General features: G+C 34.7%; 1 protein-coding gene across 3 annotated transcripts in view; it reads left to right on the top strand.

Moving 5' to 3' along the window:
• The window catches only part of LOC108295328 (ATP-binding cassette sub-family D member 3), a 74,434-nt gene extending 60,204 nt beyond the window's left edge, over positions 1–14,230 (top strand). For all 3 annotated transcript variants that reach the window (XM_017517460.2, XM_017517464.2, XM_017517466.2), the window contains exons 10-17: positions 1,274–1,343; positions 4,478–4,547; positions 4,630–4,727; positions 4,828–4,919; positions 6,638–6,729; positions 6,816–6,888; positions 8,106–8,169; positions 14,061–14,230. In XM_017517460.2, the coding sequence (XP_017372949.1) occupies positions 1,274–1,343; positions 4,478–4,547; positions 4,630–4,727; positions 4,828–4,919; positions 6,638–6,729; positions 6,816–6,888; positions 8,106–8,169; positions 14,061–14,201 (700 nt within the window). In that variant the 3' untranslated portion in view covers positions 14,202–14,230. The remainder of the gene's footprint in view (positions 1–1,273; positions 1,344–4,477; positions 4,548–4,629; positions 4,728–4,827; positions 4,920–6,637; positions 6,730–6,815; positions 6,889–8,105; positions 8,170–14,060) is intronic.
• The last annotated feature ends 34 nt before the right edge of the window (positions 14,231–14,264 follow it).

Genomic DNA, 14,264 nt, shown 5'->3' with positions numbered 1-14,264 from the left:
CTATAAATGGGGTTCAGGCCATTCCCAAAGCATTAGGGTACGTGGAAAAGAATAGGTAACTTTAAGAAAGTTGGGATTATTTTAGGAAGAAGGACAATGAAGAGAATAGATGTTGGATGGGCAGCCATCAATATTCTAGGATGTTTTATCCATTCAGATTTTCATTAAGGCTAAAATGACTCAGTTCAGTAGGAGAATCCTCACCTCATCTTCTTCCATAGGCTTAGGTGTACAGAGGAGGTAGAAGGAAGTTTTTTTAAAAAGCACTTAGAGGTATAGAATTGTAGCATTCTCATACTCTGAGGCTCTGTATCATTTTGTCAAGGAAACCATGAAACGTGACAAATGTGTCGTATCTTATGGAAAGTTAATTTTATTTGAAGAGGCTTAGGTAGGCGGTACCTTGTTTTTATGAAGAGTGCAGGTCCCTTTCAAAATAGAAATATAAAAAATAAATTGTTAAGAAAAAGAGAGACTTTAAAGAAATATTTCAACCTTGCCTTGTAGACTTCTCTATAAATATTTATTTTTCTCTGCCATTAGAGGTACTTTGCTGGGAAAGCTTACAACATTCTTATGTAATAGAATGACTATAAATGTTAGGGTCAGATCGGAGTTACGATTTCAGCTCCCTGACTTGCTGGCTGTGTGGCTTTTTTACAAATTACATGGAACCTTTCTTCATCTATAAAATACCCTTTTTTTTTTCTAGTCATGACCCCTGTGGTCCTTGTGGACCCATGCACATCTGCTTATGAAAAGTAGAATTGTTCTGAGGATATGATGGGGTTCCAGGGTTTCCTCCTAGGAGCTTGCACTTTGGAGCTGGCAGGACTTAGCCTGATTTTCTGTCTTTAAAAGGCTGTAAGTCAAGTTTTCACTATCCATCTTTTCTAGCTGTTGCTTTTTCATCTCTTTCTTATTTGGGCCTATACTTTAACTTGAAATCTTTTCTTTCTGTGTATCACAGCAACTGCTTTCTCTGTCTAATTTTGAATTTCTGAGAATTAGTACAGCATATCTTTTCCAGCCAGGATACCTATGGCATAGATTGTAGTCCCGTGTATGATTCAGTCGGGGTGTATTCTTATGCTCTGATCAGCTGAGCTAGGAGCCGAATCTCAAGTATAGACTGTGGCTTGGGGTGTTGTACTAGATAAGCACTTAGTAACAAAATGTTCATTTAAATACAAGCGTTCAGCCATCATATACTGTATTTCAATTATTTTTCAAGCATAAGTAACATTAATTGTTAAATTATTTTCTTTAATAGTGAAGAAATTGCCTTTTACAATGGGAATAAAAGAGAAAAGCAGACAATCCACTCAGTCTTCCGAAAACTGGTAAGATAACACACTTGAAGTTCATGTGTTTATGGAAAGCGTTTTGATTTTTGGTTATTGTTTTCTTTTTGTTTTTTTGCCTGGAGCCAATACACACACACACACACACACACACACACACACACACACACCGCATACATATGTATGTATGTATATATTTATATGTGTATACATACACACACACATCTTAAAGATATTTTGAAAAATAGCTGTAAAAGATTTTATACTACATTTCTAATAAAAACATATGAGGTTAAAAACTCATATCAATATATTTAACTTCCCATTTATAAAATTGCATAGATTTATTAAAATAATATTAATTTTATTTTTACAGTGATTGCTTAGGAGCCTTATTTAGTGATAAATTTAGTGATTCCCACAAAGAATTTGTTCCTGTAGCATTCGTGAAAATACAATAAAGATTATTACATAAATCAGGGGTCAGCGAACCTTTTCTGTAAAGAGCAAGATAGTATGTATATATTTTAGGCTTTTCAGACGACATAGTCTCTTGCAACTGTTCGCTACTCAACAGTAGCTATATATAAAATACAAAATGAATGGGTGTGGCTATGTTGGCTATGTTCTAATAAAACTTTATTTAGAAAAACAAGTAGCAGGCTAGATTTGGACTATGGCTCAGAGTTGGCTGGCTTTTGGTTTTAAAGAATATAAGCATTGTTTCTTGTGAAAGTTATACTTCAGTTTTTTATTTAATTGCCGCTTGGAAAATTTGAATTCAAATGCGTTTATTCCATTGTTTATTCAAAAGACATTGAGTGCCATCTAGGTGCCTGTGCTCATTCCGGGTGCCAAGGATGATGGTGGTGGACATGATGGATAAAATCTTGCCTTTAAGGAGCATACATTTTAGTGGAAGTCTGAAGTTTGTGAAATTAAATGTATATTTTAGATGAGTTGGAGAGGTTAAAGAAATTGTCATTTTAAATTATTTCAGAAATTGGATTTTTGCCTCGTCAGTATTTAACATGGCAGAACTTCTAGAGGGCTCACTCGTAGAATGTATTTAAGGTAATTTTTCAGGGGCCTGCAGTTCGACAGCTTGCTCTTCACATGGCTTGCTTATTCTCATCTTTTGGATTTTCAGCCCACATGTTAGCACTTTATTGAACCTTTGTCTTTTCTGATCAGCCTATTTGAAATGGCCTTCAACAGTTCCTTCCTGTTTTAATCATCATCTTTCCTTAAAAGTATTTCTGTGTATACACACACACAGTATATATATATAAAGACATACACACACACACACACAGTCAACCCTCTGCATCTGTGGTTTCTGAATCCATGGATTCAACCATGCACAGATTGAAAATCTTCAGAAAAAGAGATTGTGTCTGTACTTATGTACACATTTTTTCTTGTCATTATTCTCTGAACAATACAGCTATTAGAATAATAGCTATTTACATTGTATTAAGTATTATAACTAATTTAGAGATGACTTAAAGTATATGGGATGATCCAGGCACCTTGGCTTACCCCTGTAATCCCAGTACTTTGGGAAGCTGAGGTGACAGATCACTTGAGGTCAGGAGGTCGAGACCAGCCTGGTCAGCATGGCAAAACATTGTCTCTACTAAAAATACAAACATTAGTGGGGCGTGGTGGCGGGTGCCTGTAATCCCAGCTACGTGGGAGGCTGAGGCAGGAGAATCACTTGAACCTGGGAGGTGGAGGTTGCAGTGAGCCGAGATGGCAACCACTACACTCCAGCTTCATGACAGAGTGAGACTTGTCTCAATCAATCAGTCAATCAATCATATTGGATGTCGTGCTCAGGTATGTGCAAATACTATGCCATTTTTCATCAAGGACTTGAGCACCCATGGATTTTGGTATCCAGAGAGGTCCTGGAACCAATCCCTTTTGTATACCAAAGGATGATTATATTACAGTCTCTAATTATCTTGTTTGTTTACCAGTTATCTTCTTTCACTAGAATGTAAACTCCATGAATTCGGGGACCTTCTTTGTTCTATTCATTGTATCTCCAGCTTGAGCATAGTGTCTGACACATGGTAGTCACTGAATAAATGTTCCAGGCATTGTCTAGTTGTAGAAGATACCAAGTTGTTAGCAAGGTGCCCTGTACTCAGGAAGCCACATTTTAGTGGAGAAGACAGAAAATAAATACCCAAACAGCTAGATGTTCTGTGTAATTTCAGATAGTAATTAATTCTATGGCAAAAAACGAAGCAAGATAAAGGGATAGCTATGAAGAGGTCTGTTGCCCTGCTACTTTAGCTGGAATGGACAAGGTCTTTCTTGAGGAGGTGACATTTAGTCAGAAATCCACATGAAAATGAAGGAGTCACAAAATATAAATATCTTAGAAGAATGTATTCCTGGCAGTGGGAACAGCAAGAGGAAAGCCTTAAGAAGGTGCGTGTTTGAGAAACCATTATTTATGGAGTTTGGTGAGAAGAAGCAAAGTAGAAGCATATAACCTTAAAAATAGAGCCCAGTGCCAGATCATGCAGGACCTTGAATAATCTGGTGGCTGGACAGCTTGAGAACGCTACAACTCCAGAATAAAAAACACTTTGAGACTTGTAGTTTTGAGAGAATGCATGCTCATGTTAAAGCTAAAACTGAGGTTGTGTGGCACTGATTTACATAAGCACTCAGTTCAGATTGGGTGTAATACAACTCTTAGGTAAAGCACAGACCATTTGTCTCCACTGAAAGCAAAGCACTCAATGCTTTGCTTTGAGTGGAGAGCTAGTGTTTCACTCAAACTAGTTGATCTCTCTATTCTTTTTGCTTTCATTGTTGTTCTCTTTTGGGATATATGTATCCAAAATTATGGTGACTACAATAGCATTGCGCCATTGCATGCAAGAGAAACAGCATTGTTAAAATTGTTTACATAATTTCCATGCAGTTTGCATAAAAATGGTTCCACGAAGCAAGTGTTTGGCACCCGCTCTGTGATGAGCATTGTGCTCAGTGAAGTGTGATGTATGATATAAACAGAAATCACAGGCACTCAGTAAATATCTGCTGAATAAATGATCTGCTGAATAAATAAAACAGTTTGTTTTATCCTGGTAGTAGATTCACTTTTTAATACATAGAAAAATACATTTTTTGTTTTTGCTTTCTGCCAGGTGGAGCACCTACATAATTTCATTTTGTTTCGGTTTTCAATGGGCTTCATTGATAGCATTATTGCTAAATGTAAGTATATTTTGAAAGAGATGAGATTTGTGGAAAAGGTGAAATAGTGTTACTGTTTTAAATCTTACCTGTTTGGTTTCAGACCTTGCCACTGTGGTTGGTTACCTAGTTGTCAGTCGCCCTTTCTTAGATTTGTCTCATCCTCGACATCTCAAGAGTACACATTCAGAACTTCTAGAGGTAAAGTGATGATAATACAATGAAAATTCAACAGTAAAAATAAAGCCAAATTTTTAGTCATAGAACTATAAGTAAAAACTAATATCTTTTTCTATTTAAGGATTACTACCAAAGTGGAAGAATGCTTTTGCGAATGTCTCAAGCTCTGGGTCGAATAGTTTTGGCTGGGCGTGAAATGACTAGATTGGCTGGGTAAGATTAGTAATAATGAGCAGTTGCAGAAAATAATTTTTAAAAATATATTATCCTTAATGATTATACCCAGTTGAGTTTCAGGGGGAAACATTTCCTACTCCAAGAAGGTGGTTTTGATAAAAAATTAAGGAAGATTTTTCTGATGGTAAACTTTTCTTGTTTCTTGAAGACAACTAGTTTGTGTATTACAGTAGATTAGAGACTCTCAAGTGTTTTGCCTCATCGACACTGGTATTTACTAAGTTGGGAAATAGTGAATCCTTGACAGTCTTTTCTTAATTTTTAGAAAACTAAGTTAATGAATAGAATTTTCTCATTTGAATTTTCTTATACTCTATCATACCTTTTTTTCTTAGAACTTTGATACTGGCAGCCTAGCAAAACATAAATAGAAATGAAGTTGACTTTAATGGGGAAAAAATGAGACATTAACTTGTATCTGTAGGTGTGTTTGTGAATGTAGTCCTATTGTCTAGTAGTAAAATTATCTTTAGATCATAGAATGGAATTAAATATGAAGATTTCAGTATTTCAAGCTCCAATGTAAGGGGCATAGTATGGTATAAAAAAACACCATAAATTTTAGGTCACCTGAAGAAGTTTGATGACTTAATGTCTTTCTGAGGCCTTTGATCCATCTTCGTATTTTTCTTTTTCCTCATTCTTAGCTCCTGTGGCAATTAAGGTCTTCTTAGAAGACCTGTCAATATAGAAGTTGTTAACACTATGAGTAGAGTCTCTGTCATGAAAATATCATCGTTCTTCCTACTTGTTAACTTATGCCTTTACAGTTCATGGTATATAAGGTGCTTCTCTTCCTTTAGGATGTTTCCTTTCTCTCTCTCTCTCTCTCTCTCTCTGTCTCGTGTGTGTGTCTCCTTCCCGCCCTCTCCCTGCCCCCTTTCTTTCTCTTTTTTTCACTTTATTGAGGTATGATTGACATATAAGAAACTGTACATATTTAATGTATACAATTTGATGAGTATGGGGATAAATTATATATCTGTGAAACCATCAAGACTATAAACATATTAGTCACCTTCCAACGTTTCTTTTAGGAGGTTTCTGCTTGTTATTCAGAGAAAAATTCTGTTTCTTCTTCAATGCAGAATACTTTCTCTTTGATGATCACGTCATTTTTGTTATCTCCAACCTCTTGTCGTTAGTTTTGGCTTTTCTCTATTGCCACAGTGATTTCTATCTAATGATAGGAACTCTTCATCTTTCCCCTCCTCAGAGTAAGATAGAAGGAATCTTTCAGATTTTTCTCTGTTTTGAGGGAGGCAGCATGTATTTAGCATATATTTAATAAATGCCTTCCTTGGATAGAAAGACCAACATTATACATGGCTTTGTAGGTTACTTCAGCAAGTGCTCAGAGACCATACTTCCTGGGTCTAAGGAATATACTAGTAGCAGTCATTTTGTAGTATCCAAGAGAAACCTCCTGAAAATTCTCTGCAAATAACTGACTTGCCTATTAATGAAGTTTCTGTTGAGTTGGGTATCCTGTGGAAACCTCCTCCTTTGTCCCTATATTCCTCCTCTCCTCCCGAAACATAATAAAACACACATGCTGTCTTTAATACTTTATGTGAGACTTTTAGGTTACTTCACTTATACTAAATTACAATTTTAGGAACTTGAGTTAAGTTCATATAAAATAAAAGATGTAACTGGAGTTTTGATTATGGTTTCCTTTTCTAAAATTTTAGTTTTACTGCTCGGATTACAGAATTAATGCAAGTACTGAAGGATTTAAATCATGGCAAATATGAGCGCACAATGGTCTCACAACAGGAAAAGGGTAAATATGAGTGTCACAGTTTAAGGTCACAATTTTAAGTTTTTGCTGACATAATATGATGCTTTAATACTTATTTTCCATTTAAGGTGTTGAAGGAGTACAAGTCATTCCCTTGATACCTGGTGCTGGAGAAATCATTAATGCAGATAACATTATAAAGTACGTACCAAAAAAGGTTCTTTAGCACCGTAAATGTTTGTTAAATTTCATAACAGCCTTTCTCTTTCAGCTTACAATTGTCTAGTATTTAAAATTACTTCTGCTTTTATTTAAAAAAAAAAAACGGCTTTGAGGTATCATTGATGTAAAAATTGTATACATTAATATTTGAAGTATGCAACTTGATGCTTGGATATCTGTATACATTGTGAAATTAGGCTGATTAATTTACCTATCACCTCTACATACTCACCATTTTTGTGTGTGTTTGATGAGAATTTAATTTACATATGTCTTAGCAAATATACAATGGTATACAATGCCGTATTTTCTACTATTGTCCCTATGCTATACAGTGGATCTATAGAACTTATTCTTCTGGTATCACTGAAATGTTGTGCTGTTTGACCAGTATTACCCCATTTCCTCTTTTTCTACCCCCTGATAATCACCATCCTACTCTCTACTTCTATGAGTTTGACTGTCTGAGATTTCACGTACAAATAAGATCATATAGTGTTTCTCTTTTTATGTCTTGCTTATTTTGCTTAGCATAATGTCCTCCAGCTCCATCTATGTTGTTGAAAATGACCCAGTTTCCTTCTTTCTTAAAGGTGAAATAATATTCTATTGTATTTTATGTGTGAATATATATTTAGTGTGAATATATACACACTATTGTTTATCCTCTCATTGTTTGAAGGACATTTAGGTAGTTTTCATATATTGACTATCATGAATAGTCATATGTTCATTGAACATGGGCGAAAGATTCTCTTTGAGATACTGATTTTATTTCCTTTGGAAATGTACCCAGAAATGGGATTGCTAGATCATATAGTAGTCCTATTTTTAATTTTTTAGGAACATCCATACTGTTTTCCATAATAGCTGTACTATTTGTAGTCCCACCAACAATGTCCAAGGTTTCCTTTTTCCACATCCTTGCCAACCTTTACCATTTGTCTCTTTGATAATAGCCACCCTAACAGGTGAGAGGTGATGTGTCATTGTGGTTTTGATTTGCATTCTCCTGATAATTAGAGATGTTGAGCACCATTTCATACACCCGTTGGCCATCTGAATTTCTTCTTTTAAGAGGCTTTTAAGCCCTTTACCCATTTTTTAATCAGGTTATTTGTATTTTTGGTAGTATTGAGTTATGTTATTTCCTTATATACTTTAAAGTAATTCTCTTTTTTAAACTTCCCCTTTAGGTTTGATCATGTTCCTTTAGCAACGCCAAATGGAGATGTTTTGATCCGAGACCTTAATTTTGAAGTAAGTTTTAAAATGACTATATAAAATCTTAAGTCATCTTTAAAATGTGAACTGAAAAAAGGTTACCTGAATATTTAAATTAACTTTAAGGCTTGACTTAGTCTCTGAATCAACAGAATTGCTTTAAAATGTAAGTCTTCGAAACACTAATCTATTTTTTTTAATTGACAGGACTTCAAAATTTCAAATACTACTGCCAAAAACCTTTTTGCAAATGAAGTTTATGTCAAGAAAGCCATAGAAAATATAGTAAATTGGAGTCTCCAGTGTAAAATGAATATTTAAACACACAAATATAATTTTAGTCTCTTTACATTAAAAAGAAACTTATGGTGTGGTTGGTATTATGACTGTAACAGGATGATTTGTACCTATAAAAACAAAATATAGACTTTTATTACTGATGAAAACAGTGGAAGAGCACAGTAGCACTTCAAATAGACACTCACCTAAAACAAGTAAAATCCCATGCCAAGCGAATACTGATGCTGATTCAATATACTCTGTTAGTGAAGTGGGATATGGCAGACCAAATTAAAAAGAAAAGACAAAGGATGAATGTTTTTGTATGATTTGTAAAACTTGCAGATTAAAGGGTTGCTAGTTTCTGTATGTTGTGGCTTTATGAGTGGTTCAGATCCAGAAATCTTCATAATTGGTAACATAATTCCTATCACATAGGCTATCTTCACCATTCTAAACACCATTTCTCTAGAATGACACTTTCCAGTTAACTTTCTGCAATAATGGAAATGCTCTATACTTTCACGATCCAGTAAAATAGCCATGTGTAGATATTGAACACTTGAAATGTGACTAGGACAACTGCAAAACTGAATTTGAAATTTAATTTAGTTATGATTTAAAATTAAATAGCCACATGTGAGTAGTGGTATGGTATTGGACAGTACAGCTCTAGAATTCCTCTCCACATGCTTATGTGCATGGCCATCTGTAGTTTGTGTTTTATGTGGGGATTTTTTTCCTACTGCTTTCTTTGAAGAAATATTGTCTGATAGTTTATAAAATAAAGAGTATAATTATTAGATTTGTTTTTAAATTCTTAGAGTCTTCACAGTAAGTCTTCAGTTTTCTGCTCTTAATAATTTCCATTAAGTACATGTCTACTTTCTGCTCAATTAATTATAAAAATGAAAATTGTTAGTTATGCAAAGTACTTTGACCTTATTCAGCAGTGAGTGTTCTATCATTATCATATTTATTCCACAGCTAGGAAATACAAGATGAAGTACAGAAAATGTAAATATAGATGGTAAATATAGACTGGCTCTACATATCACAGAAGTGTTTTCTCACATAGCTCCAGGTACTTCAGTCACTTGAATGTTCCTTTGGCAAAGTAGGTAACCAGGCGTGATTTCCAGTAGCTCCTTTATTGCCATTGTCCAAAGATAAAAAGGGACATGAGACTTCATTAAAGAATGGCTCTTGACCCTTTCTCCCACTTACCCTCACCCTGTCTTTATGCAGAAATAAAATATGTCAACAATATAAGGGCACACATGACTGAAGCACAATGAGAAAGGGGGTTGGGATACAATGAGAAAGGTGATTGGGAGTAGATAGATCATGGTTATGGCCCATAAAAAATCTTTGGTCATGATGTTAACACACTAAAGCTGTCACTTTCTTTTTAGTTCAAAGCCTTTTCTTTTAAAGCCCTTATGTTTGGATTTAATAGACTTCTGTCATTTCTATAATTTTACTTTTATAGTCTTAAAAACGTCCTTATTTTTTTCTCTTTTTTGGGTTTCATTTGGGAAGTCCTGAGTCCCCACTTATGTCCTTACTTGTTGGAGTGTTTTACTTCATAATTGTGTTTATACTGTGATTCTTGTTTTCTCTTCCCCTGGGACCTGTTTGTCGACTTCTGTCTTTTTGGTTCACTGTTATGAATTCTTATCTCTTTCTGACTTAAAGTATTCTAAAGTAGACTTGGGTTTCTCACATTCATTCTGTCTTTTTGATTGTTTTTCTTAACATAGCCTTTCAATAGTAGACAAGTATTCTTCAGTTCTTTGCAACCTCTAATTATTTTCTACTCATCTAACTTACTTGAAAATACAGATTTCTTTTCTTGGAAAGAGGCATAATAAAACTGAGACTTGGCCCTTCAAAAAAATGTTGACTACTTCATGATTAATTTGCCTTTTGGGCTATATTGTAACCAAATAATAAAAACTTCTTTGGGATATGAGATTTTGTACCATTTTCCACTATAAACTTCCTAGAAAGCCATATTTATCTGTCTAGATATTATTCTGGGAGGTATGCAGACTGGAGAGACCCAAAGAGGTAACAGCTTGCAGGTTACAATGTGAGGATTAAAATAGTACTTTGTCCGAGGCGGGTGGATTGCTTGAGCTCAGGAGTTTGAGACCAGCCTTGACAACATGGCAAAACCCCGTCTCTATGAAAAATACAGAAAAATTATCTGGGTGTGGTGGTGCACACTTGTGGTCCTGGTTACACAGGAGACTGAGGTGGAAGGATCACTTATGCCAGTGAGGCAGAGGTTGCAGTGAGTGAAGACTGTGCCGCTGCACTCCAGTCTGGGCTACAGAGTGAGACCCTGTCTCCAAAACTGTACTTCATAACTTATTAAGACTTTTACCTTTTCAGTAAGGCATACTTATAGTGTTTTTAAAAGCTAATCAATCCTCATTAATACTATACTTTTATATAATTTTTCTTTTACTTTATGTGTAGAATTTTTGATGATTTGTTATGATAAATTTACTGGAAGTAGGATTTATCAAGGAGTATTATTTGGGGAATATATTTTTATTGGTAAAAATATGGTGGTTGAAAGCATTGGTTGATCCAGTAAAGCATTCTAGGAGCCTCAATAATACAGTGCTGTTAAGAACTTTATTTTCAGTAAATGTTACTGTTGGCTTTTAGCCTTAATTTAACCCCACAAAAATATATACTTATAAATTTTTAACATAGAAAAATTATCACTGGCTTATCATGGGTGATGTCATAATTGGAAGTTTTGTTCAACACTGCCAAAAGCCATGGAGTAAAGTGAATGCTGAGTAGGCTAGACAGGCTTGATTTTGAGCATAAAAGAATAACTCAGGATTTTAGTAAGTCTGGTTGTTATTTATACACATCATTACAAATCTGGTTTTGGGATTTCCTGGCACATTTGCAACAAATAATGTGGAAGGGTATTGTTGGAGGCAGGAACATTGATACCCGAGTAAACGACAAAGAGCAGTTAGGAGCAGAGAATTTATATATGGCCGACATTACTCAAATAAAGCATGGTAGCAGGGAACCATTTAATTACCAACTTCCTGAACTTTAGGACCTTCTAATGGCATCACTGTTACAGTAGAGTATGATTATTTTATATGATAACCTTGCTTTATGAGGAACATTCAGTATGTTCAATTTTATATGATAAGGAAATTATGTTATTTAAAAAGAAGTCTATGAAAACGATTATCAGAAAAAAGTTTATTTGTTTGGAAAAGTCATTTAGAATAGCTCTTACTTTAACAATGATGTGTGTAAATTGTGTTACTTTCTTTTCGATCAACTCTGTGTTAGGCTGGTTCATTCTTTTTTCTTTAAGAAATTTTTAAAATGTAAAACATAATTTGCCTTTTTAACCATTTCTAAGTGTGTAATTCAGTGGCATTAAGTACATTTACAGCGCTGTGCAGCCACTACCACCATCCATTTCCAGAACTTTTCTATCATCCCAAATAGAAACTCTGTACTCATTAAACAAACAGTAACTCTCCTGCCTTCCTCTCTACAGCCCCTGGTAACCTCTAATTCTTTCTGTCTCTATGAATTTGACTGCTATAGGTACCACATATAAGTGAAGTCATACAGTATTTATCCTTTAGTGTCTGGTTTATTTCATTTAGCATAATGTTTTCAAAGTTCATCTATATTGTAGCATGTGTCAGAGTTTTATTCATTTTAAAAGTTGAATGCCATTTCAGTGTCTGTGTGTCTGTGTGTGTGTGTGTGTGTGTGTGTGTGTGTGTGTGTGTATGCCACATTTTGTTTATCCATTCATCCTCTTGGGTTGCTTCCTTGCTTCCACCTTTTGGCTATTGTGAATAATGCTGATGGCTCTCCATTTTGTCACAGTAAAAGCAAAAGTTCTTTCAATGCCTGCCACTACCCTACTTGATACCTCTCTGATCTCATTACCTACTATTCTTCCTTCCTGTTCATTCTTTTCCAGTAAAATCAGCCTTGTTTCTGTTTTTTTGAATAGAATAGCTACATTCCTGCTTCAGTGCCTTTGCACCAGCTTTTTATGGGTAAAGGTAGGGGCTAGAACAATCTTCTTATAGTTAAATCCTAATTCACTCCTTCTTTTCTAAGTTTTACCCAATTGTCGTTTTCAGTAGTCTACTCTGACCACCTTAAACATGCAACTTCCCTCAGCTACTCTGAAGTTTCTTTTATCTGTTTTTTCCTCCAAAGTTCTTATTTTCTGATTCACTATTTAACTTACTTATATATTATGTATATTCTTCATTGTATGTCTCTTGTCACTGGAGTGTAAACCAGTAATGACAGAGGGGTTTTTGGTTTCTTGTTTTTTGTCTCTTTTATTCACTAGTGTGGCCTACTTGCCTAGTACAGAGCCTGACAGAGAGCATTCAATAAATATTCATTGAATTAAATAATAGGAACAGAAGGTTCACCAGTTTAACAAATTTGTCAAAGACAGGTTACCAGCTAGGGTAACTCATATCTCTCTGATATTTTGTTTCCTATTGTGTTACATTGGTGTTTAATGTTGTAAGCTAGAATTATAACTAAGATTTTCTGATTCTTTACAGGGTTAATTAGATACTTATAAGATCTTAAGCCTAGAACTTAACCACGCTTTACATTTTCTCATCTATCTTTATATTGTTTCAGAATAATTTAGTGGCACTTGTCAATATTTATAATGTACATATATTTTGATAAAACACTTGTAATTTCTAAGAATTGAATCTACAGAAACTTACTTGCTTACTGTTGTATAAGTTTACTTGCTGACTTGTATACTCATTGCAGTATTATCTAGAGGAGCAAAACAAAATGCCAGCAACCTAAATATTTAACCAAAGGGGAGTGTTTAAATCAGTTATAGTATATCCTTACTATGGAAGATGCTTGAAAGATGCTTGAGGCATTAAAGGAAAATATACTGACCTGTAAGAATATCTGTGACATATTGTTAAATAATAAAAGCAAGTTGTAGAACAGTACATTTTCATGTTTTTAAAAGTGACTGTGTATACACATGTATTTATTGTTTTCAAGAATTCCCAATTTTTTAAACTTTAGCTCTTCTTATCTTGATTAAGTTGATGATATCAATCAGTCAATAAATTTATTTATTTATACATACACATATATAGATGGGGTCTTGTTCTGTCAGCCTGGGTGACATCATAGCTCACTGCACCCTTGAACTGCTGGACTCAAGCGATCCTCCCACCTCAACCTCCCAAGTAGCTGAGACTATAGGTGTGCAGCACCACACCAGCCTAATTTTTTATTTTTATTTTTTGTAGAGACAAAGGTCTTGCTTTATTTCCCAGAATAGTCAAACTCCTGGCTTCAAGTGATCCTCCTGCCTTAGCCTCCCAAAATGCTGAAATTATAGGTGAGAGACACCACACCCAGCAATAATTATTTTTAAGTGAAAAAAAGTAATGGTAAAAATTGCAAGTAAACAAAGTAAAAGGTCCCTTCATAATACCTCTTCCCTGTTCCACCTGATGCTACATTTACAGAAAAATAGAAGGCTTATAATTAGCCAAGAGCTATTAATATTTGAGTCTAAGGAAATGTTCATTGAGTATATGTTAATTTGACTGATTTTTTTTTTTTTTCAGGTTAGATCTGGGGCTAATGTTCTAATCTGTGGTCCAAATGGCTGCGGAAAGAGTTCACTTTTCCGTGTTCTTGGTGAAGTAAGTCAAGTTGGTTTCAAAATTTTACAGTCTTATTTTGCCATACTATCTACCACTTGGTAAATTTTACAGTTGTTCTTCTCCCTTCTCTCTCTCTCTCTCTCTCTCTTTTTTTTTTTTTTAATA

Source organism: Cebus imitator, unplaced genomic scaffold (genome assembly GCF_001604975.1).
Source record: "Cebus imitator isolate Cc_AM_T3 unplaced genomic scaffold, Cebus_imitator-1.0 Scaffold633, whole genome shotgun sequence".
In the NCBI taxonomy this organism is placed as follows: Eukaryota; Metazoa; Chordata; class Mammalia; order Primates; family Cebidae; genus Cebus; species Cebus imitator.
The sequence above is the reverse complement of the archived record's forward strand: the minus strand, read 5'-3'. Positions and strand labels throughout refer to the sequence as shown.